Source organism: Halichoeres trimaculatus, unplaced genomic scaffold (genome assembly GCF_033239565.1).
Source record: "Halichoeres trimaculatus isolate MK-OKI-2021-1 unplaced genomic scaffold, fHalTri1.1 fHalTri1_scaffold_9, whole genome shotgun sequence".
In the NCBI taxonomy this organism is placed as follows: domain Eukaryota; kingdom Metazoa; phylum Chordata; class Actinopteri; order Labriformes; family Labridae; genus Halichoeres; species Halichoeres trimaculatus.
Window position 1 is genome coordinate 19,549,774 of NW_027437188.1, and position 27,587 is coordinate 19,577,360.

A 27,587-nucleotide genomic window follows, 5' to 3' on the forward strand; every position below is an offset into this window, starting at 1 on the left:
ATTCACGCTTTATTTAGAGAATTTTCAGCACGTTACTTTCACACAAAAACACCGCTAAATAAGGCTCTAGTTCTCATCATGGCGTAAAACGGCGCTACCTCCGCTGCAGAGCCACAGCTGGCTACGAGGCGCTCGCAGCATAGTGTATCAGTCCACGCGCAGCGTGCCAGATACAAAGAAACGCATGTAGTCTGCCAGGACGAAGAGAAACGATGAGAACTAGAGCCTTATTTAGCGGTGTTTTTGTGTGAATGTAATGCGCTGAAAATTCTCTAAATAAATCGTGAATGCAGACCGATATCAGATTTTTTCGGTGGGAGTCCGTTTATTTGTGTTTTTGGTCAAGTAAAAATTGGCCCCGTCTGAGTGCAGAGGAAACCAGCAGAGGAGCAGGGAGGGGGCGTTTGGTGCAAGCCCCCTGGGCTTCTGCTGCACAAAAACACTGCTGTAGGGGTAATTTCTGCCCTAAACCTTGTGATAGGACCCAACTTGTTCCATCCTGGAGTATCACTTTAATGGACAGTAGCAGCAGCCCCCTTCGACAGTTACAACAATGCTGATAGTCAACACAATGGCACACACAATAATGTGATATGGGTTAGGTCTACATTAGCTGTCGTGAACCATATGGCATCATGGGAATTTGTGTGTGATATTAAATTCAAATGATTTTGATTAAGAAGAAGTGCATTAAGCATTAAGCAAAGCATTAGGTCATTAAATGATTTCACAAGTATGAAGTAACCTCACCTCTCCCCTGTAGTGAGCTAAATTCAGAGCAGGAAAGTCGTCTGAGTAGCTCACACTGAAGTTGACAACATTCACCAGGTGGGCAGACACGTGCACAACTGCAGGAGAGAGGAAACGGGTAATAATACTGATTGAAAACACACATCTCGAGGCAAACGCACCAGCAGACACAAAGAGAACATCTCTTTTGCCTCACAGTGACACACGCACACACACACACACACACACACACACACACACACACACACACACAGAGTTAATTATAAAGGTCAAAATGAACTGCTGGCAGACACTCTCACAAACATTTCTTTGTCCATTCAGCAGAAAGTCAGCAAAACATTCTCCTGACTCATGGGGGTGCGCACACACGCAAACACACACACACACACACACACACACACACACACACACACACACACACACACACACACACACACACACACACACACACACACACACACACACACACACAGTTCCTCCTGACATCATAGACTAAACATGCAGGCTTTGGACAGCTGATGGAATTAGAGGGTGTAATCATGGGACACAAGGGTCCTCTTTTCTCACTCACATCCTTTCTCACTCCCACAGCTTCCCACCCCTCCCCCCTCCTCCACCTCCTCCTCCTCTCTCCTTTTTCCCTTATCTATCATCTTTCCCTGCTGTCTTTCTGTCTTCATCGTGGTTTGTTGCGTCAGAACTTTGGAACTTTGTTACATGAGAGCTTTGTCTGATGTGAAGGAGTCTTTGGTGTGTGTGTGGGTGGGGATGTTAACACTTATGATGAAACATACTTTATTGATGTTGTGGTGGTGGTACTGACTCTATGCTTGGGAATTACATCTGCCCATCCACCACAGTTAACCATTTCCACTCAAGTCATGTGACATTTTTGAGAGATCAAAAATCCTTGACTCTTGGTCTCTACTACTCTCCACAACTAAACCCAATGATCACTGAATTGAAGATAGTAAACCTGACACACTTGAGGGCATATTTCAAGCTTTTCTGTACCATAACTTAGAGTTTAGAAGAGTGGATAGAGCAGGAAACTTGGAAAAGAGAGACTGGAGAAGAATGATGAGGCAAAGAGCTGTCCACCTTAAGGACTAGAGCCTTCACAAAAAAGATTTGTGTTTTGATTTCACCATGCAAAGTGACTTTTGTGCTCTCAAATCTTGACATGAATGAGAAAGAAGAGGAAGCTTGTAAACCAAAGACCAGGTAGGCAGCCAGCTGCTCGAGGGTCTCATGATGTCATCAGAGGAACAATAACACACACACACACACACACACACACACAACTACACACTACCAGCTGCACAGACATCACAGCTGGTACCCCAGGAATGCTGAGCCAGCCTGGGTCCATTTATCTCCACACACACACACACACACACACACACACACACACACACACACACACACACACACACACACACACACACACACACACACACACACACACACACAGTTAGGTTGAAACATGAGGACCTATGAACTGTAGCGATAAGTGACACTTTTTACCAGAGAAGATGCAGATTGCAACCCCACATGCCACGTGAAAGGTTTTACTCTTGTCCAAAAGTCTCCGGGTCTTTCTGCTCGATACCTAAAAGAGTGTGCATGTTGAAATACAGAAACAGGGAGAAAATTACTAACACACATCATCTCGACTCAACCCCCTCTGTCCCTTCACAGAGAATTTATCTGAATTAAAAATACACCACAACAATCCTCTTCTTATGTATCAAAAGTTTGTATTCTCCTCAAGGAAAGTAGAACATTTCAGATGTTTGGACCTTATAAAAAATAAAGTTTTCATGAAGAAAATCAAGGTCCCCACTTTGGATTTTTCTTCTTTTGAAGTATTATTTTTTCATGTTTTTGTCTATAATCAGAGGATAGGACAGTGGTACAGCAGGGTAAGCTCTAAGACTGCAAGGGAATCTCAGCTTCCTCTAAAATGTTCCCAAAAAAAGTGGTGATATGTACTGCTGTGTGTGCATTTCATTGACAAAACATGCGCTAGAATTCCTTCATCTTTTGTTCAGAATCAGCTACCTATCACAGGTAACTGTCTCCACCTCCTTCTCATTCATCCCCGCAGCGTCTCAGCGCTTTGACACAGTCGGACGCTTAGCGTCTTCTGACTTCAGCGGGAAAGCGTAGAGTGGGTTGTTCCACTGTGGAAACTGGACAGTAATTGGATAAACCCTGGGCTTTGTCCCGCCCATCGGACGCTCAGCGTCTCTGGGGGTCTATGAGGCAGTGGGCTGGCCTGGACGCTGGGCTTCTACATGATGATTGGATGATCTGTCTGAGGCCGAATCCTTTTTTTTGATTGACAGAGTGAAATGAACCAGCCAGGGATCTTGAAGTATAACCCTCCACCGGAGCATCTTCTCATTTGTTCAAGACTGATCCGGAGGCTTCATCGATCCCTAGCAAGTTTAACTTTCTCAAAAACGACGAGCGTTGAGAGAACACTGGTAAAATCCCTGAAAAAAAACACCTGGTTGGTACGACAGGGTCCCAGATCATTTTCTTGAAAAGGAACGGAGGGTTGAATTTACGTTTAAATAAATAAATAAACAAATTTAGGATGTAGGCCGGAAAAAATGAGCTTCCCCTGTGGGTGCGCAACCTAGACCACAAGGCTATACTCGCTCCCCCACTACCATCCGCTTTTCAATATCATATTCAATTTTCTTGAATCTTGAATTTCTGTTCTTAAGTGTGAAGCTAGTATAATGCTTCATGTTAATGCTTTCACTCTACTCCAGTTCAGTTATCATTAAGTTAAGAAATTGACAAACCACCTGATTACTCTTTTTCTTTCCTCCTGTCACTCCTCTCTCTCTCTTCCCTCCCTCCTTTTCCCCTCCACTTGCCTGGGTCTTTCTTACCGTGTGTGTTCCTCGTACGAAGGTGAGCAGAGAGCGACACATGGGCAGAAGCACTAAGCTGCAGTTCAGGTTCAGCACTGATGCAGAGGCCCTGCTGATGCACAACCCTAGCTGGAGAGAGAAAACACACACACACACACACACATACACACACATTGTTGCCAGTTACTGTGAGATCTACCCTGATTAAGGGGATGTCAAGGGATAAATCTCCTGTGGAGCGAGATAAAATCTTTTGAGCTTTCTACTCAGATTCAGGTTATTCAATGAGTGCAATGAAGGCTTAAAGCACAACTTCCCTGCCACACAGCGCTGCTTAAGCCATCTTTGTCCTCCTCAGGATGTGAAGGTAAGACTTGCACTACTTTAGGTATTAACTAGTTTTTTTAAGGAATACTTGAGGATTTATTATTATTATTATCTTATTATTATTTTTATCATCATTATTATTATCTTATTATTATTATTGTTGTTGTTGTTGTTGTTGTTATTATTACCATTATTATTATTATAAGTAGTATTAGTAGCAGTAAATATTTTGTGCAAATCTGCAATTTTGATCATCCAGCCAAATATTTTCACTGTTCATTTAATTTTTGGATATCTGTCATATTTTTTGGGCTCCACTCCTGAGGCACAGAAAAGTTCGATAAAGAATCTAGTTTGGTTATCAGTCAACCAACAATTCAATGTCCTTGTTCACCTTCCTTTGTCATTCCATGTTTCCAGCTGGTTTAGTTGTAGTGTTCCTCTCCAAAGTGGTCGCTAGTTCAGTGCTGCCTCCCTAAATTTCCTCATCCAGGTTGAAAAAAAAAACTCCCTGACAAGATCTGTAAGTAGAAAATAACTGCTCTAGTTTTGACAACACATATATTTTGAAGACATACATCCTCTGAGGTGTTTTATCACTTTCTTTGGTCTAATTACTTTCTGTGCACAAATGCTCCCGGGTAATTCTGACAAAATAACTGTGTGTGATGTACTTCAATATAACTCTGGTAGTGCTAACTTCATCTGACTCTATAATTGTTTACTTTTCCACACTTTAATCGACAGCATCAGAAATATTGTAACTTATAACATCCTCGGGCTGATGGAGCTGCAGACACCAGGAGGAAAGGCACCAGTTAACCTAAAGTAGAAGAGGTACCTGTTATGTAATAGAGGTGTGAAAAAAATATGAATACTGCAATATATCGCAACAATTTGACCTGTGATAGAAATATCAATATTTCAACTCTTAATATTGATACTTTGTTAAAACAAAGATTAATATTTTAGCCCAGATGGAAATACAATATGTCCTTCTGCCGTAGATGGCGCTAAAGAGCTATTCCACTGTATGTTGCCCATACACTGTATAATAAACATAATCTAAAAGCATGTTCAAAATATTTTATTCTTAAACTTGTTGATGTGGGTTTTGATGCCGTAAACATCAATGTTTTCGCTCTATTCGTGGGTCAGTTAATTTAAAATGATTTTAAGTTTAATTTTTACAGTGCAGTAGACTGATAAAATAATATCCATAGTCATGATTTGTGTAATATTAGATTTTTATGACTAACAATGGGTACACCAAGTGATATTTATCAGTTTCATCAACTGACCACGTCTTTAATCCAACATTTTTTTTGCAACACTAGTTTAATGTAACAGCAGTTTAAGGGACAAACCTGACGTTTATGTTTTCAAGTAAAGTGTATGTATGTATGTATGTATGAAACACTGCATGTGACTGTCCTTATTTCAACCATTATAGAAAATCTGTTTTCAATTAAATAGTTAGCTGTGTAGAATATTGCAATATATCCCAATATTGTGATATTATTGATCGTGACCCTCGTATCCTGAGGTTCTTGCCAATACTCACCTCTATTATGTAATCCAACAACATAGAAGTTTTGAACTTCAGCTCATCACACAGAAAAAAGCCATGTTCTATGAGGTCTACTAAACTCATTCAAGATCCTTCTTGGCTAACTCCTGCGAGCACCACAGGTGCCGTCTGATCTGATCATCCCTCGTACAGTGAAACATCCAGTGTTAGAGATGGAGGTGTGTGAGTGTATAGTTCAAAGAGAGAGCAGAAGAAGTCATGTGCAAACTGTAATCCCATATTTTTAGAAATAATCCAATGGTAAATCCTTTAGGATTAAACCCTTTGCCTTTGTTGACTGTCAAAAATTTTTCTTTGTGAATGATTTACTTTTCAGTGCAGTAACTGAAATGTAATTTAGTTTTAAGTATCAGTTAATTCACTAAATCTGATAACCTGTGCATTAACTGTATAAAAACACAGCTTCTCAGTGGTAGTGAAAACACATCCCATTAGTTTTACACAGAGATTTACACCATAATCAGCAGTTAGGGGAATAATTTAGAGCCATGTATGTTTCAATTTCAAAAAACTTCCACTTTTGGGCTCTACCAACTTTTGACAGTGGTACATGACAGTTTTACAATGCTCAATTCTATACTATACTTGTCTCTTAAGGCCTGTTTAAGGTGTTTAAATAGTGCTAACAGATTTTTTTCTCTTAGCTGTCACGAGTGTCACAACTGATATTCCAATCAGGGAGAGATTATACATTCTGCAGAGCAATAGAAACCTAATCTGGGAGTTTTTGGAAACTTTCTAAAGCTTACCAGCTAGATAGCTAGCTAGCTAGCTAGATAGATAGATAGCTAGATAGCTAGATAGATAGATAGATAGATAGATAGATAGATAGATAGATAGATAGATAGATAGATAGATAGATAGATAGATGGATGGATGGATGGATGGATGGATGGATGGATGGATGGATGGATGGATGGATGGATGGATGGATGGATGGATGGATGGATGGATGGATTTGGTTAGTTGGTTGGTTGGTTGGTTGGTTGGTTGGTTGGTTGGTTGGTTGGTTGGTTGGTTGGTTGCCCCAAAGCATTACCGAGGAAAAATTTTTAACGTTGTATATATAAATCACTAGGGATGGGTACATTTCACATCTGAAACAACACCGTACCAATGCCCGGTACCCGGCAACCGGTACCGGTACTCGACAGTACTAATTTTGGTACTTTTGTGTGTGTTTATGTGGTAAAATATATCAATTTTGTTAATGGTAAAGTATAATTCTTTTTCAATTTAACATATTTATTCTTCAATATATAACCTTGCAATGCTGTGATCATTCCCAGCATGGAAAATCACTTACTCTTCCACTCCCCCAAAGTCACAAGGCTGCATTTAGGTACCTTAACATGGTACCTTTCAATTTTACATGAATCAATACCTGGTACTTTTAACAGAATTGGGTCAGTACCTATAAAAGTACCTAATTCGGTACCCATCCCTATTTCTCACTTCAAAAAATCACTTCAAAACCCCTGAAATCATTTCACATCAATATTTCATAGGCAGCCAGGTAACAATAGGGAGTGAGCAGGTGGTTATGCAATCCTGACATGTTGAGCAGAACTGCCTCACTATGAAATTCTAATTCACAAAATCCATTTCTCTCTGAACATTATCCCTTACCTGTCCACTGGTTAAAGCTGAACAAAGTAAAAGATTTAGGTGTAACTTCTCTAAAGGCTATTCTTATTATGAAACATTCAATCATAAGAACTTTTAAAGGGGGTTGAACTCTGAAATGCATGAACAACAAGCGTGCTGTCACCCCTTTCTTATCTACATGAATGTAACTGGTCAAGTGCTCACAGGAACTTGAGGGACAGATAGCACAGTCAGTGAGAGAATGTATTTAGTTGTATAGTTACTGGTTCCTTTAAAGCTGGCTTGGACATCTTGTTAAGTATACTTACACAGAATGAAAAAGTAAAAAAACAGATCACAGAATTTTCACACAGCTAGTTAAAGCTAACACATGTACAACTATTAAAAACTTACCACACACATACTCTCACACTGCCTGAACAAAACAGCAGCTGATGGCAAAACCACAAGAAGGAGATCTGATATCCTGCTTCTGTACATCTTAAACACTATGAAATGTCAGAACACACACACACACACACACACACACACACACACACACACACACACACACACACACACACGTGCATCGGACACTTTTTGAAGTTTAATCTAATTCCCTGAAGCTGCATAAAAGCTTTGAAATACATCTCCATCTTGCACACACACACATCCATCGACACACACACATACACAGACACATAAACTTAAGCCCTCTGGCAAGGCATTCAGTCAAAGCCAGTGGCGTGCCCACACTTGCCCCTTTCTCTCCCTGCACCTCCTGCTGTACGGGCAATGCAGGAATAGTTCACACATGCTGCTCTCTGCCACATCCTATTTTCTGTCTTCTGTCATACAGCATGCATCTCTTTGTGTTGTTTTAAAGTACATTTTCTGCTGACTCAACATGCCAGTATTAGAGAGTATCTTCTAAAAAAATGTGTATTTATATATTTCCATATTAAACTGTCAAATTAGTTTGTATATAGTTTAAAACAAATGATCTCAACATACACAAGCCTTACATATTTGGTTGCATTAGTGATTTTTTTTCTTATAAAGAGAAACTTTCTCAGTGACTGCACCCTTCCTAAACTTGTGACACCAATTAAACCAACCCTCATGTGAATCAACGGGCAAAATGAAATTCCTGATTCTGCCTCTATGCCATGGCTCATGTCAATAATAGCCAGCACAGTATTAGAAATCTGTAAAAACACACATACTGGTAAGTGCCACTACAGAGTTTAAAGTTTCAACTTAGACTCATTAAACCTGCATGTGACAGTCGGCCATCCATCGCAAAGCCTGCTCCTGTGTTATAAATAGAAGTCTGTGAGGCCTGAAGCAGCAGGTCCCTTTATTACCACACTGATGAAGACACCAGTCGCTCATAGTACTTATCAATTCATATTTTTAAAATTTTCTCTCTGTTTCACAGCAAATAATACGACTCGTGATAGTTAAAGTCTGATTTCCCCCTTTATCCACACAATGTGTCACAAAAGTTTTTATGCTGATGACTCAGTGCAGAGCTTAAGGGCTGAGCTGTTGTTCAGAAAAAAGTCAGCACATCTGTGGTCCACTGACATATGTGTGAAGTGGCTTTAACAAGATGGAGAAGTCCAACACCACCCAACAAAAAACTACTTCCAAGATGCACTTTGATTTTTAGTGCTTAACAATAAGACAGTGACATAAGACACAGTATTTTGAAGTGAACTATCAAGCCCCATCTTGATATTTGAACTCCTTTTCAGTATATAATTTGGATAACTGGGTATTTTAAAAAATCTATACATTAATGCATTGTCTCCACTTCTGATTGATACCAGATTGACAAATAAAGTTTGGTCTCAGAAGAGTTGCTATGTCAGGACTTACCCCAAGCATCTTGTAGAGGTAGTGGTACTGTTTTCCAGTGGAGTACAGGAGGAAGGTTTTCAGAAACAGCCAGGTGTTTGCTCCCAACCACAGCATCTGTGCGGGCACACACACACACACACACACACACACACACACACACACACACACACACAAACACACAAGATAGAAGACTTCTACTTGTGGTTTACACTGGAAATCCCCATTGCTGCTGCTGCTATAACTATTATCATAACTATCATTATTATTATTATTATTATTATTATTATTATTATTATTATTATTGTTGTTGTTGTTGTTTTTGTTGTTGTTGTTGTAGTTATTGATATTATTATCATTATTATTATTATTTTTATTATCATCATCACTATTATTATATTTATTATCATTATCATTATTATTGTCATTATTTTTATTATTATTATTGCTGTTGTTTGTATTTTTTTGTATTTTGCTGTATAGAACCTGTGTTTTTATTTATCTTCTTTCTACTCTTATCTATTCTGCACATCTTTTTTTGTACTATGGTGTTACTTGCTGCTGGAATCTGAATTTCCTGAGGGAATCCTCCCAAAGGATTAATAAAGTTCCTATCTAATCTAATCTAATCTGATATACAACAGAATAAAAGAAAGAGTCTTGTGAACATAAAGGAAACTTTCCTGTTGAATAAAATTAATGTAAAAAATTGATAACAGAATCTTCTATGCATTTTTTCTACACTACTATTCAACTTGCCTCAAGGAAGTATTTCCGGTTTTTTTACATTTCATATCTAGAGGCTTTCAACTTTAAAATGTAAAATATTAAAAGTAAGTAAAAGTACCTTGCCATTATTAGTTGAATCAGGCTTGTATAAGAAATACAACAAACAACAGACACTGTCAAACTTGTCAGGATGGATGAAAAGTGCTACATATAATCGTGAACCTTTCTTTTAAGAGTTCAAAACACATTTTAACGCTCTTACAAAGTTTAACTGTTACACAGACTACGCTAAAGTGAAGTCGACGAGCATTAACAGAAAAAAAAACCTTCACACACCAGGACCAAGTGCTTTCCTCCCTCGTTGGCGACCCAGCTCCGTATCGACCCAACCATGATGCCTTCACTAGCTCAGCAGCCGTCCGAACTTAGCAGCCAGGTTTCGGCGTGTTGCTGACGGTTGAAGACTTGTCCTGCCAGAAGCCCTGTCTCTGACTGTCTCTGTGCGTGCAACGTCTGCAGACCGGCCGGTGTCTGCTCCGTCCTTCCTGCACTCCCCCGTTACGCCGCTCCTGTTTGCCCTGAGCGACTTTTCATCCCCTCTTCAAAACGACACTAAACAGCGAGGAGTATCTGAAACACTCACCACGATCTCCCCTTAACGCCTCATTTAGCTAGTCTTAATGGGTAGTTAGCATAAAATAAAGAGTGTTTAAAATGACAGTTGTCCGAGTACAGTTCACCACCAAGAAAGACAGAGGAACAATAAACGTTACTCCACCGGGTTCCCATTGCTGTAGCTTGTCAGTAGAGGGCACCAGAGTTTAGCTTTTCTTACTAAAGTGCACCTACGTGAATACGTTAAGGTGACTTGATGGCACTGTTATGAATAACTGAGGATTAAAGTCAAATGTTTTAGCTGTTCAACAATTCATTTTACATGACACCATAAGCTACTACTCTATTAGCTTGGCCACAACCATTGTGTAAACATTGGCTAATGTCCATTTTAATAACTAATAACCCATTAAAAATGTCCTTAATAACCTGTTTTAAGCAACACTTCGTGAAATAAATGCCACAAAACAATTAAGAGCTATAAATAACAATGCATCAAATCTGTAGTAAGATTCAAAGTGCAGATTTGATGTTTATAACTCTTTGTTAACAAAAAACCTGGCTGTTTAAGCTCACTTATAACCTATTGAACTTGAGTTTCAACCTGCCAAAGGGAATTTTACAACCTGTTGAACTAAAACAAGTTCTTATAAACAGTCTGTTAATGAATCCATCTTGGTTAAAGCAACTTGGTTAAGGTTTAGTTAGTTGTCCATCTGTTTGCAATTTCTATTTCTGACATCAGTAACAAAAATAATGGATTAAGAATTCACCACTGGAGAACTGATTAACATCTGGATTTATATACTTATTTTCAGGGAGAAGAGTTTGCAAGTTTGGCTGTTTAAAAGTGCATCTGAAGCTACACTGAATGTCTCTCTGGGCTGTCAGCTCCCCCTTGTGTTGATGATAAGAAATGTATTTTAGCTCGAGAGGAGAAAAAGGAGAAGAGACTTATAGTTGACCAGTAATAAAAGACTTGACAGACATATGTGCATTATCTTAGTTTGGAAATTACATTCCTCTGTGCATTACTTTGTATTTTGTGTTAATCCTGAAACACCCTGCAAGTAAAGTATATAACTTTGTATCAAAGGTTTAGTCTATAACGTTAATTCTTGTTCTTTGGGACTGTGACTGAAAATGTTCCCTGAAGATGATTCTGTTTTATTTGCCAAGGTTTTCTTCCAGTAATGTGGACAAAGCTAAGGTGGCCCTCTCTAGAGCCAGCTCTTTCAGAAACTGGAATTTGAGGGGGGGTTTGGCCAAACTTGATTGGCTTCCTCTGGGGAGGTCAATCAACACATCATCAGCATGGAGTATGGAGTCTACGCATGAATCACTTTACTCTGAATGCCACTGAAGTAACCTGCTTGAAGATTTTATAACTTAGTTGTTTTACAGTGTTTTACTGTTTTTTAGATAGGTAAAACCAACAACTGAGGAACACTAACAGCAGAGCTCAAACTTAAAAAAAAAAAAGTAACTTCCACTTACAACTGAAGATAAACAGAGCTTTGAGGATGAGATAGAGTGCTACATGATCTGCCCTTGTGCAGAAACATTCCAGAGAGCAGAGAGCCCCTTCCTCATTCACGCTTCAGCCCACCGCATGAAAGAGGCGTCCTTCACCCCACACAGCTGCTCACAGAACTAGGAGGGGTGGGAAAAAACAGGATCCGTATGTCTGATGGCGTGGGAAAATATGTCCACAGAGCATTAATAGATCCAAAAATAAGATGATTGTAAACCTGAACTGAGTGGTTAACACTCTCTGATTAGTTCTGAATAGACACTAGATTATTTTTTCAATACAAATAAGAAACTTTTTTTTTCTGTTGTTGTTGTTGTTGTTGTAGTGTGGGGGTGTGTTTTGGGTTTTTGGTTTTGTTTTGTTTTGTTTCATAAAATTTCACTTTATGTCACCTGAAGCGGTAGTAAAAGAAGAGGAAAAGGGGATGTATGGAGGCCTGCTTCAGTTAGAGGAAAGAGATGGATGGCAACAATAACTCAAGTATTCCTAATGATCAGTATGCTCCATATAGATATGTTGCTTGTATTCATGCACTTTTTTTTCAGGAAATCTGCCAAACTTTAACTTTAACAGAGACAGATTAAAGTATCAGAAAAAAATCCCATCATAGTTTCATACACTGGAGCTTCATTTCTCCAATTTAAGTTTATTTCGTCTTTTCGTTGGGTCCAATCATAATAACGAATATTTATGACTTCAATAGTTTTTTTGGTCATGGTACTCTCCACTCTCAATCATTATGTTTTGCTCTGCTAAGCATGTATAACCTGTTGAACGTGGTTTCCACAAATAAATCTAAGTCATGGATGCATCTTTATCCTGCTTTTTAGGGCTTAGAGTGGATCCTTTGCCATCTAGTCTCAGGTTGAATAACACTGAGTCAGCAGAGGAGCAGCCAAGGTGCACAACACAGGCATCCGTTCACACAGGCCAAACACAGCACTAATGACCAGCTCCCTCTTTGTAGTCCTCTCCAACTTTTCACTGCCTCTTTCTTCACCACAGACTGTCACCAGCCCCCGCCCCTCTCTTTTTTTATCTCCTTCTCCCACTCTCTTGCTTTCTCAAACGAACTGCTCAGTATCTCTGGGATTGTGCTCGTCAGTCTGAGCTGCGTGATCGTGTGGGAGCCTCTGAGACTTGTTTTTAAAATGAGAAAAGAGAGCAGGTTAATCCGGTGGATCTGTTGGATTGTGGTTGTTACAGCATTGTTTTTTCTTGGCTTTACCATAGGTGAGTAATTTTAACCTCACAGAAACCATATCTGGACTTTGATGTTTGACAGGAAGGCACAACTGTTATATATTATGCTTACATGTTTGGTTTTAGTGAAAGACTCTTGTTAAGCTGCATTGTAACAATGAAAATAACAAGGTAGTATGGTAAATTAAATCCACTCAGAGCTGTTAATATATAATCCTGAAGGTTCACTCTGAACAGTGTATGAGTCCCAGTTTGTCACTACTCTGGCACATTTTACATCTGCTCGCTCACAGCAGGTTAACACACTGTCTATAACCACAACTTGAAAATGCCTTGCCATAATGGGAAGATTTCAAAATGAGTCGTGCAGACACTTTGTACGTTGCATCCTCTTTCCAGTGTATAACACTGTAATTTGTTCCTGTAAGAGGTCATTTTAATCGCATTATGAAGTCATGAGTGTGTAACATCATTACTGAGAAAACTAACACTGACTTTCATGTGTGTGTGTGTGTGTGTGTGTGTGTGTGTGTGTGTGTGTGTGTGTGTGTGTGTCTGTGTGTCTGTGTGTGTGTGTGTGTGAGTGTGTGTGTGTGTGTGTGTGTGTGTGTGTGTGTGTGTGTGTGTGTTGCAGGCTGGTTTGCAAAGCCAACACAGTCTTCAAATGACTGGGATACGAGCACAGATACATCCGTCAAGTACCTGAGACAGTTTCTGGATGAAATGAAGCCAGAACACATCAGGGAGCATCTAAGGTACTAAAACGAGACACCAACTGAATCTAAACATCCATTTCTGTTCCTACAGGCAATGATAACTTGTAATAGCTAATAGTGGTCTTTATTTAATGCAGGTTATTCTTAAACAAAGCATTTCTAATCACAGTAAGATCTCTGCAGCAGTTGTAGACAAGACATGTTTATAGGCACAAGAATGATTGTTGTTATCCTGATCTTTCTTGTAACAAGCATTAGGTCAAACTTTTTCACACAAAGGTCTAATTTAAACCGGTGACAACCTCTTATTCCCAGTGGCTTCATAGTAGATGAATCAGTTAGGTCATGAGTCTGCAACCTTTAAAACCAAAGGAGCCATTTTGACCCATCTCACCTGGATTAAAGTCATTCTGGAGCCACAAAATTGACTTTAACTTCACAATAAAGCCAACATCGTATATAAAATTCAATGCACAGTTCAGATAATACTGAATAATTATTTGAACAAGATTTTGGGGGGATTTTATAAAATTTTAGAACTACAAAGAAGACTTAAATTTGATAACATGAATTGTTGTTTAACTCATCATTTTTGTGTTGTTTGATCATTTTTACCACATAGCAGACATGTGTATTGAGCCAGCACATTGGCAGTTAAATGAATTCATCCACACAATTAAAATCTCTATTTTCTTCCAGATTTGCCCTTTTTGTAGATTTAGTTATCTTACCAAGGTGGTAAGACTTGAGGTTAGCAACAGGTGCATGGAAAGTTGGTGGGCTGTTGATGTTGGAGGGGGTGAAGTAGAGCAGTGGCAGACTTTACTAGCAGATGTGATGCAGATTTAGTTTAGGACAATGTTAACTCGTGATTTCATTTAGTGTCAGTGTCATAATCTTCAATATCCTCTGTAAGAAAAAAAAAATCTTTGTTTCAATAATATTTCTTTAAAGCTACAAGGAGCCACTGCAAAGGAGTCTAAGAGCCGCAGGTTGCAGACCCCTGAGTATGGCAGCACAGATGGTGCTGCCATTCACCTCACTGATTCATTATTGAACCCACAGAATCCCAGTTTAGTTCTACAAGGACCTCAAAAGTTAGTGATGATACAAACAAATGTGAGTCTGACTAAAAAGTTACTTTCATAGAGGACAACACAGAAAGCATCGTGTGTAAGGTCAAATTTTAATGGCTGTGTACCATTTAGCTCGTTGTTCTCGCATGATACGAGCCTCACTGACCCATCTTACATACGATTTTTATATGTATAATTTCATTTCATGTTTTGGGTAGGCTGCATGTGCAAGCAAAAATGTTAATTCAACCCAACTTTATGTAGAGTATATGCTCTCTCTCACCTTTGCTGAATCTTTCCATCCTGCAAGTGACTGACTGCTACCCTGTCACTACCTGTTGACGTCATCTCTTCAGGACATTCACGCGGCTCCCTCACCTGGCTGGTACCGAGCAGAACCTGAAATATGCAGAACAGATCAAGAAAGAGTGGTTGGAGTTTGGATTGGACTCGGTGGAGATGGTGCCCTATGATGTCCTGTTGTCTTATCCCAACAAATCACAGCCGAACTATATCTCCATAGTGGATGAGCTCGGCAACGAGGTAGGCCTACCTAATTTTCTTAAATTACATCACTGACCCTGTCAGGCTCCTAACTTTTTCCCACATGTATTTTCAGCCTCTTTTAGGCGGCAGCCTCTGGGAACATGCTCAATACATTATTATTAACTTGATAGTATCTGTAGTTACGGAGGCGTATTGCATTAACTTGAAGAAAAAAAAACAACTCAGGTTTTTCAGAGGATAAGGCATATAGCCTATGTGCGGGACACAGGGGGGCCACCACACATCCACGGGAGTCGTCTGCAGGTTGGAGGTTCTCACAGGATTTCGAAGTAGCTCGATACTTCAGGAAAAAAAAATTACTCGAGGTTCTCACAGGATTTCGAAGTAGCTCGATACTTCAGGAAAAAAAAATTACTCGAGGTTCTCGCGGGATTTCGAAGTAGCTCGATACTTAAGGAAAAAAATTACTCCTAAAAACAGGAGGAAAAAAATTAATCATGAAAATAGAAAAAAATTATAATAAAAAACAAACCAATCACAAAATATTAATCAGAACAACAAAATTAATTACCACAAAAAATACTCATAAAACAGAAATAATTATAACAAAAAACAAACCAATAAAAAAATATTAATCAGAAAAACAAAATTAATTACCACAAAAAACACACCGAAGAATAAATTACTCTGAAAAACCTGAGTTTTTTTTTTTTTTTTTTTTTTTCAAGTGAATGTAATACGCTTCTGTAATCTGTTTATCTATTGCACATTATGAAAGTTGTCGCCTCATACAGATGCACTTCACCATTCTGGTCACATTGAGTAAATGAAATAATGATTTTATTAATGCCAAACATTTTGTGGAACTAATCCCATTTCACAGTGAGCATTGAAAAGAAATGTGTGATTCTCCCTACCAGAAAAGATCATTTCCAAGAGACTTAAAATGTTCTCACACACACCAACAACAACTACTTTTGTTGCTTGCATGTGGACATCTGGAGTGCATTAAAAAGCTGAATATTGCTCCAGAGCTCATGTCTATCTCCTGAACCTCAGAACTACATTACAGCTGCTTCAAGTCCAAGGTCATTTTATGGCCCTGTGGGGAGATAAAACCTATAAATTTAGATAATAGTACAGGTCAAGAGAAAACAAGGGAAACTGAGCAGGGTTTACACAGCTTTTTGAATCATGCTGGGTGCAGTTAAAATTCAGTTTAGTCCTCAGCTAATTCAGTGTCACATTCAGCTGAAAACTTTTCATTTAGTTGCTTTAATTCGTCCAGTGACCAGGTCAGACTGCACACAGGGACACAGATCATCAAAGAGCAGGACCAGTTCATATCTGCGCTGACTTGGAATTCATTTGGTAACATTTACACAACTTAGACTTGAAAAATAACCCAAGCAACAGCAGCAACTGCACTCCTAATTTTATGGGACTATGATGAGGAAAATTAATTTTAAGCACTGGACTTTTGCAATTAATTTGAACTATGAATGCAGAAACATTGTATTGTTGAGGGTAGTTAAGGTTGTAGTGTTTAGTATTTTATGATATCAGTTCAAGAGTTGTTGAGTTTGATTCATTGATAATCTTCAGAGATATGCCATCACACTTTCCTTTGACCCTAAGTAACACTTTTCTTAAGCTAACCCTTTCCAAATACCTGGGTTAGCAAAAGATACTTTATTATTTGTTAGAAAAAAAAATAAAAAAAACTGCTAAAAGAAAAAAAGTTAGTTTTCCAGCTTTAAAAGTTTTACATAAACACTGTAGTATAGTTTAATTATAGGCATTGCTTTTATCATAGACACTACATTGAAAACTAACCAGCAGCCAGACTTCAGAAAAAAATGTATCTTATGGTTACTGACCAAGTAACTATAAAGATCATTTAACTTGTACTTGGAGCAACAGTATATGATCCACTGTTAAGACATGTCACTCTTTTTTGCAGCTGAGGAGGATTTTTAGATTTAAAACATAAACAATCATCATCACTGACATCATCTCATTGACAGGTGTTTAACACTTCTTTGGCTGAGCCTGTTCCAGAGGGGTATGAAGATGTTTCTAACATTGTGCCTCCTTACAGTGCTTTCTCTTCCAAAGGACAACCTGAGGTACACATACACACACAAACACTGAAGTAGCCTCTTTATACTTCACACAATATCAGGCGTAAAGAGATCATCATAGTTTTAAAATACTCCTGTCATGCCCCTTTCATGTCTGTCTCATAGTAAAGCATCCCGGGAATGCTCTTTTTTTTGTCTTTCTCTCTAGGGGGAGCTGGTGTATGTGAACTATGGTCGTACAGAAGATTTTTTACAGTTACAGCGGGAGATGGGTATCAATGCCACTGGGAAGATTGTTATCGTTAGATATGGGAAAATATTCAGAGGCAATAAGGTAGGAGAGTGGAGGACGTCCTGTGTTGCTTTTGAAAGAAAAATCGCATGAATGAGGAAGATGCTTTTTTATCTCAAATTCAAACGATGTTTTTAATCTAAAATGACAGAAGGATAAGCAAAAACAGGATTAACTGCTCTCAGGATTAACTCTGTCTCTACTTTAAACTATCAGGTGAAGAACGCCATATTAGCTGGAGCAAAAGGGATCATTATGTTCTCAGACCCTGCAGACTACTGGGCTGCTGGAGTCCAGGTAAGAGAGCCTGTGAAACTAGAGCTGAAGCATTTAAGGGCGATAAAACTGCACTGAAACAGCAAAATATTGTTACCAAACATGCTTTGATCAGTGGGTATATCTAAAAATAAATAAGAATCATGATAAAGTAAAATGTATTTCCATATGTTATTGTTAGAAAGAGGAGCATATTCTACAAGAGAGTCAGCCACAGTTTCTATCGTAGATGATACAAAAACTGAATCTGGGTATTCAAACAGAGTATTTGTGTCTTTCCATGTGCAGCCCTACCCCAATGGCTGGAATCTACCAGGAGGGGGAGCCCAGAGAGGAAATGTTCTCAACCTGAATGGAGCAGGAGACCCACTAACACCAGGGTACCCCGCTAAAGGTGTGTGTCTTTGTAAGCTTGTACAGCCTGTATGAGTGATTACATGTGTGAGTTTACCTGTCTCCTCATTTCCAGAGTATACCTACAGATTGAGCCCAGAGGATGGAGTGGGACTTCCCAAGATTCCTGTTCATCCCATTGGCTTCCATGATGCAGTTCACCTTCTGAAGTATGTCTCACATATCAACATATCTTTACCCTTCTTTGTTATATTATAAGGTTTCCTTCTACATTATAATTTGGTCAATCTGTGTAGAAAAATACAGATACAAATTTTGACACATTTGTTGATTTAACTAAAGGGAGTGTCTGTTTCAAAAAATACAGCTCTTAGAAAAAAAATTAAAAGACCACCACAAAATGTTCTATTTTTCTGATATTACATTTTATAGGTATATGTTTGAGTAAAATGAACATTCATTTCTTATTTAATTACCTATTGACTACATTTATCCCAAAATTCAAATAAAGATATTGTCATTAGTGCCAAATGGTCAAAATTGCCAACAAGATGCAAGGCATTCAGACCTTAGATCGGTGTGCCTATGTGATATTTAACAGACACATGTAGAGATGGTGGTTCAGGAAAAATTTGCAGTGGACTCTTAATTTTTTTCAGAGCTGTCCCTCCACGTCAGCTCCAAGTCCCTCACTTGAGCTTTAGACCTAAGACACAAAACCATTAATGTAAAGAATTCAATGAATACTGTATTGACCTGAATAAAACTGTTTTTATAATTTGTCCATGCATGAGGGATGGAAAAATTGCTATCGTGATATATTTGGGATTCACTGATAAATGTCCAACAGCACTACTTACTTTCAAAGTGTGTACCCCCTGAAAAAGTAGGACACCAAAAACTGAGGCCAAGCCATTGTGTCTTCTTAAAGAAACAGCCATCAGTGCAGCATACACATTGAACAACAGAAAAAAGCCAAATATGGTGTCAGGAGGTGAAATGTTCAAATGTGATAAGCCAAAAAAGATCATCTTAAAATGTTTTGCGTATTATGAGTGTGATTTTAAGAAAAGAGAAATAAAATGGTTGTAGTTATGTCCCTTACCACATCTGTCACCTGCAGGATATTTAAGTGTCATAATGTCATAATTTTTGACTGCTAATAAGAAAGGAAGAGAAAAGAGGAAAAAGTTGAAAAGATAAGAATAAAGAACAGAAAATTGAAAAAAGGAAGAACATAAAAATGAAAGAAATCAAAAGCTGAAAGATTGTATTAATTAAGTAACTGAATCATTCACTTTTCAACAGGAACATGGGAGGAGGAATCCCACCAAACAACTGGAAAGGAGCTTTGAATGTCTCTTACAGGATTGGTCCAGGCTTCATAGATGAGTTCAACAGCCAGTAGGTGTCGTCATGAGCCTTTATTCACGCCCAGAGTCAAAGTTATGTCCTGTGTTCACTTTAACCTGTCATTTAATGTACTCAAACATTACCCAACAGTCAGTAGCCTCTCTCACCTCTCCTTCACTTCTGTTATGTTTTAGTATTTGGACAGCAGCTTCCTTTTTGTTACTCTTTCTTTTTCTTGTTAAGCTTCAATGGCCCATGTGGCAATTAGCCAACAGAGGAACAATGGAGAGCCTTGTTTCTCTGGCGTGTGAGAGATATATGTAGATACACAACCAAACACACAGAGGCTGCACAAATGAAGCTTGTAGCATTTACCAGTACAGAACAACAGCTAAATCCTTCACTGCTTAATTACAGATTTTTTGGGGGTAGTTACTAAAGAAACAGTCTTCATTAAAACAAACTGAGTCAAGGTTTTGTGATAGTTGAGAGAGTATGAAGCTGGGCTGAGGCTGCTCTTTGCTACTTTTCTAAATAGTGAATAAATACTGCATTCTGTTTTTGATGTCCTAAAGTAAAAGTAAAAGTCATAATCATCTATTTCTCTTTCGCCTTTTATTTGTCTCTTCTCCCCTGTGTGTTTTGTGTCTCAAAAAGGAAGGTGAGAATGAATATCTACACAAACAACCAGGTATCCAGGATCTACAACGTCATTGGCAGGATAAGAGGAGCTCTGGAGCCAGGTAGGACAACTCAGCCTGCTCTAACCCTTTTAGGAAAACTTGAAACAACATTATGATATCAATGATATTGTAAATATAGACACAAATCCTCCAATAATTGGGGAAAAACATACAAGACTTAGAGGCGGACATGTATCCGCCGACAATTCTCTGTTTTCCCACTGTTATTAATTATTAGTCACTAAAATCTCAGCCTAACAACAGACAGTCGTGACCTGTATTTTAAAGAAAAGCAGAAACAAACATAGAAAAACTCCTAACTTATCTTGCATTGTGGCACAAATGGATGCTCGTAGTGACCACCTCATACTTTTCTTTCTTGATGACGATTCCATTCTCAAGAGGCAACTTTTTATATTAAAAATGAAAATATCCAAACTTTTTGAATAAATGTGAGGATGTTTTTATATTTCTGTTTTCTTACTCTGCTTCCATCATGTATTGTTGCTTGTTGTGCAGACAGGTATGTGATCCTGGGAGGGCATCGGGATGCTTGGGTATTTGGAGGAATTGATCCCATGTCTGGTGCTGCAGTGGTCCATGAAACTGTTAGGAGTGCTGGGAAGCTACTAAGTAAAGGTACAGCAATGCAAATGTGTAACTAGAGACCTGTGGTATATAGAAAAGTGGCTGTCATAATGTGTTTTGTGCTCCATGTATTTGTGCATGTGTGTGTTTGTAGGCTGGAGGCCGAGGAGGACTATCATATTTGCAAGTTGGGATGCAGAGGAGTTTGGACTGCAGGGATCTACTGAATGGGCAGAGGTTCTCAGATCCCTCGAACCTTTAAATGTTAACACAGTCTGTCTGTCTCTCTCTTTCACACACACACACACACACACACACACACACACACACACACACACACACACACACACACACACACACACACACACACTGGTAGACAATACTTCCATACTTCACTCTCCTCTCTAGGACAATGCGAAGCTGCTGCAGGAGAGAGCTGTTGCCTATATCAATGCTGATTCTGCCATAGAGGGTGAGTGTGTTTTCCTATTCCCGATAATTTACAGACAACTTTCAGGTCAAATTTTTACACTACTCTTTCCACTACTTTACCCTACTGAATGACTATATCCATTTTCAGGCATGTACACTCTGAGGGTTGACTGCACACCATCACTACACACCTTAGTGTATGACCTCACTAAACAGGTGAGCAGATGTATTAACACTAAATCTACTTTATATTCACTATAAAGACTACAAAATGTTTCAAATTCTATACATAGTTAAAATCTATTGAATAATTATGTGAACAAGAAGGTTTTTGGGGAATTTATGAAATTGTACATGATTTTTGATGATGCAAACATTTTGGAAAAAAAAGGCAAATTTCAAAAATTTAAATTAAATAAATTTGCAAAAATTTACAAATATTTCATAATTCCAAAAAATGCAAAAAATATACATATTTTTTTTTATTTAAAAAATTACTAAAGTTTCAGACCTTGTTTTCTGTCTTATGCCTGTAGATCTGCCAAAAAAAGATAAATATTTACTGAACACACTGACGGTTGCGGCAGTAACAAAGAACTGGTTATCCCAGGAGAGCCCTTCTTTAAAAACATGAATGAACATCACAATAGATATTTACAAAATGGAAAAGATTACAGCATGTGTTAATCAGAAATTGGAACTTTTTGACTCAAGCTGGGAAAACTGGGTAAACTATATAAAGCCTCTCAGGCCAGACTTTATTACTTTTTTCTAAATTTTTGATTTTCCTGTTCAAGACATGATCTTTCCCCACCTTGTTCTATCTTTGGTTCTTGTGTCCTTTATGTTTAAAAAAAAAGGAAAAATTAATGTGACATTTAAGTTAAGTACATATATGAGGTTTATATACTTTTTTTTACAAGTGTCAATAAAAAAAGTTAATTAAAAAAAATAATGTTTCAAAAAAACATTCGAAATTACAAATTTTGCAAAATGTGATGCATCCTTAGTTTAACATATTGTTAACGCAAGATTATTTTGTGTCAGTATCTTCAACCATCAATACCTTCTGCATGAAAAATAAAAATTCTTTATTTCAATAATAATTTTTCAATGCTACTAAGAGCTACTGCAAAGGATTCAAAGAGCCACATGAGGCTTCAGAGCTGCAGATTGCAAACCCTTGCACTAAAGAAATAGAGCGTAGAAATAAGTAATGCTGAAAGTTTTTTTTTTTTTTTTTTACTCTCATGCTGCATTCCTGTCTTTCTGTCCCTCCATGTTTGGATGTAGATAGACAGTCCAGAAGAACATGAGGAGGGAGTTTCTCTGTATGAGAGTTGGCATAAGAGAGACAACTGGACGAATGACCGTGATGCACCAAGGTACGTGTGATAAACCTTGTGACCAGTTTTTCATGTTGCTGTGTAAAAGAAATTCAGATTGTATAACTTACTGATCCAGCCACACAAATCAAGCAAAATATGTAGAAAGAAACAAACAACATACAACTAAATCTATTTGTTTCTACTTGTCACCCTATTGTTATGTAGAATCAGTAAACTGGGGTCAGGAAGCGACTTTGAGGCCTATTTTATCCGTTTGGGAATCGCTGCAGGCAGAGCAAGATACACCAAAAACAAGGTGAGTCATGCTGCACTTAAATTTAGATGTGCATATGACAGCGTATATTTAATTGATCCTGAGGTATTATTTTATCTATGTAAGATTGTGTTTGTATCATGGCTGCTATGCTGACCTCATCTTATGTACTACATTTCAAGTTAAGTTTTTAAGTGACGGTAGTCAGCCCAAAAAGTTTAACTTATTAGGCTTACTCATGTGCTATATAAAAGTTTGCACATGTGAGGAGTTTTTTGGTTAGTTTTTATTTGTGTACTCTTCTGACTTTAAGCTGAGATTTAAATCAAATGTATGTTTAAAGAAAAATCTACAACACTGTATTTGTCTGTTATGTTAGGGTTTCAGATTCTAAAGTAATCCCACATCATACAGTTAGACTTACCTTGAATATAACAAGTAATTTAATCTAGGAAAAGATTGACCTTCTCAAACAACAGCAGTTTTACTTTTTCTAAGAATGTTTAAGTTTTGTTTGCGGGATTTGAGGTATCCCTCATCAATTGGAGGATTGTTGGGGAAATATTTTTGCCATTGGCCTTGGTGTTCCTGACCGAAATGTGTTGAGTTTGATGTGACTTTTGTGTGTCTGTGTGCATAGAAAACAGAGCGTTACAGCAGCTACCCGGTCTATCACAGCGTGTATGAAACCTTTGAGGTAGTGGAGAAGCATTACGACCCGTCATTCAAGAGGCTACGGGCGGTGGCCCAGGTGAGAGGCGGCCTGATCTTCCTATTGGCTGATTCCCAGCTCCTCCCTCTCGATGTTAACCAGTATGCAGACTCACTGAGGAAGTACGCACTGAGTATCTCACAGCTGGCACAGAGACACCCAGAAGAGATGGAGACGTATGACGTGTCGTTTGGTGGGTGGATTTTGGTCACTGTGTTTTTAGTCTGAAATCAAATATCAGTGGTTAAACTGTTTTCTGGATAAAATCCTGCAAATACATGAATCCCTCATTTGAGAAAGTAACATTAAAATACGTCACCCATCTCTTTTTAGATTCTTTGTTTTCTGCTGTGGAAAACTTCACAGCTGCAGCTGGTGACTTCCACGAGCGCCTACAGACCTTTAACAGAGCAGAGTAAGAGGGTTTAACAATTATCCATTCATGTATTAGCCTTTTGAAAGAGATGCATTAATCAAAAATGATGATATTCACTGAGAGGTCTAACTCTGTGTGCGTGTGTGTGTGTGTGTGTGTATGTGTGTGTGTGTGTGTGTGTGTGTGTGTGTGTGTGTGTGTGTGTGTGTGTGTGTGTGTGTGTGTGTGTGTGTGTGTGTGTGTGTGACAGTCCTCTGCAGGTCCGTATTATGAATGACCAGCTCATGTATCTGGAGAGAGCCTTCATAGACCCATTGGGCTTACCTGGTCGACCGTTCTATAGGTAAGTGATACATGCACTTCAACAACCACACACACACTACAGATAGTTGTCATGCCAATTACATGCTCATCATTGTCATGTGCAGTGTTCAACTTCAAATTTTTAGTATGATCCAGTTCAGCGCAAACAAACTTGTAACAGTTTGCTTACAGAATAGTTTTAATCTTGCAAAAAATTCTCTGGGTGAATTTTAAAATGACGGTACAGTAGCTCTTGAAAAACATAATTAATTTGATATGTTGTATTTCTACTTCACCCTCTCTGTTTGTCCCACAAAAAGTATTAGTAACTAGCCTCATAACTACAAAAATATTTCACTTATCTTCTAATTAATAATTCAAACATGGCAGAATTTTGTTGTGGATTTTGCACCTGACTCAAAGAGTTTCGGCTGTTTATCATGTAAGGGGGAAAGATGAAGATTCAGATTATCCAGCTAAAAAATAAAGTTTGAGATTTTTACACTGGCTGCACACACAGCAAGATTTTTTTTAGGTTTTGATGACGACAGTTAAGAGTAAACAAGTACCATCCAGTGCATGTGGCACTGTGTACTGTTGTTTGATGCCTCGTGTATAAATGCTTTAGATGTTTTAGTGTTGAATTCAAAATTAAATAGTCCCTCAACCAGTGACCTTTTAGGTACCTGTAGAATACCATTCAGACATCGTGCTACCTTTTAAAGATAACAATGACATTGTTTAGATAGACTCCTGCATAAAGATATTTACTCTAAAGCCTCCTGTGCATTCTTTAACAAATCTCCTTCTTTGTTTCAGACATGTGATTTTCGCTCCCAGCAGCCATAATAAATATGCAGGAGAGTCTTTCCCAGGGATCTACGATGCATTGTTTGACATCCAGAACTCAGCTGACCCACAGAAGTCCTGGAAGGAAGTGAAGCGTCAAATCAGCATCGCAGCATTTACCGTCCACGCTGCTGCTATGACTCTAACACCACCTGCGTGACGCACAGACAGTCTGACGGTCTGTGGCTGACACCTATTGGCAATAACGCTATACAAACAGTGGCAGAAAAAAAAACAGAAGTATTGCATCCAATTTTTTATTGTAGCTTTTTCCCAGTATTTCTGAGTCTCATCACCAGCATAAAAGTGCTGTCTGTATATGTCTTATTTGTCTTGTGGTTAGGTATAATTTATGAAGGTTTTTTTGTTCTTCATAGTGTTTTTTAAATAATGTATCTTGCGAAAAACTGTTAAATAAAACCAATCATTCCTTTACATGCAGCAGAAAAAAATATCTTCTCCATGTAATGATCTGAGAATAATACTGAATATGCCATACATGGAATATGGAGTTTAACATACCTACATGTCAGTGTTTAAATCTATTATTCTTGCTTTAGCCTTCTCACTTGTAAATATGAAAAAGTAAAGCCGCCAAACATTGGGTGACTTATAATGTATGACATCAAGCACGCTTGATAAACCACTAGAGACATCCGGCCTTACTATAATGAAGATATACAGATACTTATTACCTCTATATACTGTTAATATTTTAATTCATTCCCAGTATAGTATGGGTCAGTTTTGACCTGGATCATAGTCATAGTTTCTAAAGTAGGTTTCTAAACCAAATTTCAAACTACATAAGATCTTTTTAGAATTTTCACATAACTTAATACATACAAAATTAACCATTAAAATGATTCAATGAGCAGAATCAGAATGATATTAGGAATATTAAAAACAAAAGTGTTTTTATGCAAGAAGAATATGTATATTTTTAAGTTGTAGATAAGATATATACACATGTTTGATACACTGATATCGTGTTAGAAGCAAAAAGAGTTTAAAAAAATACTGGTATTGATGATAAAAATGTCTGAAGGAGCTGTCACAAAGTCTAAACTCAGAGATGAAAGAGTGCACACCTGTGGTGAATCTCCCCCACTTGTTTTCTTCAACTCCATTTCCCTATCACTCAGACAGAACCAGACTCTTGTTAGACAACCACCTCAACTGTGACCTTCCAAAAAAAGAAAAGAAAACATGTTACAGAAAAAGTTGTAAGGGTAGGTCAAACAAAGAAATAAACTGCCTCTTCAACAAAATTTTCCCATATTATATTCATAAAAATGGAAAAATATAATAGTAAGAAGAAGAAGAAGAAGAAGAAGAATGAGATAATGCAAATAATCACACATATGCATACAGGACTTCAGCCAATGTTTACAGGTATCACTTTTTCAGCAGGGTTGCAATAGAAATGGACCTGGACCATATTTTTTACACATTTCATACTCATTGAGCTAACATTGATACATATGACTCAGGTATCACTATAAACTTTAAAGGAATGTGTTTTTTGTGTTTGTTTTTGTTGGGGGTTGGGGTAACTCTGTTTAATCTTGTCTCTTTGTTATTTATGTCAGTGCTGAGTATGTACTTAGGTCTCTCCTCATAAAAAGACTCAACTTTCATAAATGATCACTGCATTTTTAAATTGTGATGAAGAAAAGAGTATTCAATTTCAAAGGCCTTCGAAGAATCAGTCATTGAAATAAACATTAGGTACAAAGAAAATACAGACACACTGTGTCTCGAGGTTGAATGTCCTGCTGATGTCAACACTGGTGATAAAATCAGTAATTTCTAGCGTATTCTGCTCACATCACCTGATACTCCGGCATGTTTACATGCATCTTCCTCAGAACAGCTTTTTGCATATTACACTGCTTACCAACCCCTTCTCACTGTCATGGCCCTAAACTAGGATTTGAATGTGCAATCAAGGAAACAGGAAGTTGTTGTTTGAACACACAGGCCTCTGTTCATAAACTTTTGATATGGCCTTCCTGCTTCTGACACTGAATTCAGAGGGAAACGGTGTGTGGGACAGAGACAGAAAGACTAGAAAAAGTAAGGTTGGCTGATGTGCATCAGAAGCTTCAGTAAAAATCATCAATGATTGCAGATCAAGATCAAACTATGTATACTGGACATTCAATATCATAAAAAAAATAATAATAAAAATAATCACTATATAACATCACATTTGCTGAGTCCTTAAAATAAACTTAACACATATCAAGTTCAATATATCTGACCTAAGGTCATCCAGTCTGGGTCATCAA

The 27,587-nt window shown here is 38.1% G+C and overlaps 2 protein-coding genes across 4 annotated transcripts in view; one reads left to right on the forward strand and one right to left on the reverse strand.

Annotated features, from left to right (window-relative positions):
• nox4 (NADPH oxidase 4) overlaps nt 1-15,239 on the reverse strand; it is a 29,963-nt gene extending 14,724 nt beyond the window's left edge. Inside the window, exons 1-6 of one of the 3 annotated variants that reach the window (XM_074679607.1) lie at nt 11,851-11,885; nt 10,075-10,350; nt 9,031-9,126; nt 3,660-3,770; nt 2,278-2,362; nt 751-848 (exon numbers count right to left, since the gene is read on the reverse strand). In XM_074679607.1, the coding sequence (XP_074535708.1) occupies nt 751-848; nt 2,278-2,362; nt 3,660-3,770; nt 9,031-9,126; nt 10,075-10,131 (447 nt within the window). In that variant the 5' untranslated portion in view covers nt 10,132-10,350; nt 11,851-11,885. Of the gene's footprint in view, nt 1-750; nt 849-2,277; nt 2,363-3,659; nt 3,771-9,030; nt 9,127-10,074; nt 10,514-11,850; nt 11,886-15,165 lie in introns of those variants that run through there. The other 2 variants (XM_074679609.1, XM_074679608.1) reach the window with 2 other exon arrangements.
• Nucleotides 12,967-27,468, forward strand: naalad2 (N-acetylated alpha-linked acidic dipeptidase 2). Its single transcript, XM_074679606.1, has 20 exons — nt 12,967-13,120; nt 13,725-13,845; nt 15,239-15,425; nt 17,417-17,518; nt 17,682-17,807; nt 17,982-18,062; nt 18,330-18,435; nt 18,511-18,604; nt 19,704-19,799; nt 20,406-20,491; nt 20,951-21,070; nt 21,174-21,256; nt 21,428-21,491; nt 21,600-21,667; nt 22,745-22,836; nt 23,005-23,095; nt 23,694-23,958; nt 24,099-24,180; nt 24,392-24,484; nt 25,264-27,468. Exons 1-20 carry the CDS (start codon nt 13,039-13,041, stop codon nt 25,451-25,453), a joined length of 2,229 nt encoding a protein of 742 aa, XP_074535707.1. The 5' UTR covers nt 12,967-13,038; the 3' UTR covers nt 25,454-27,468.
• The last annotated feature ends 119 nt before the right edge of the window (nt 27,469-27,587 follow it).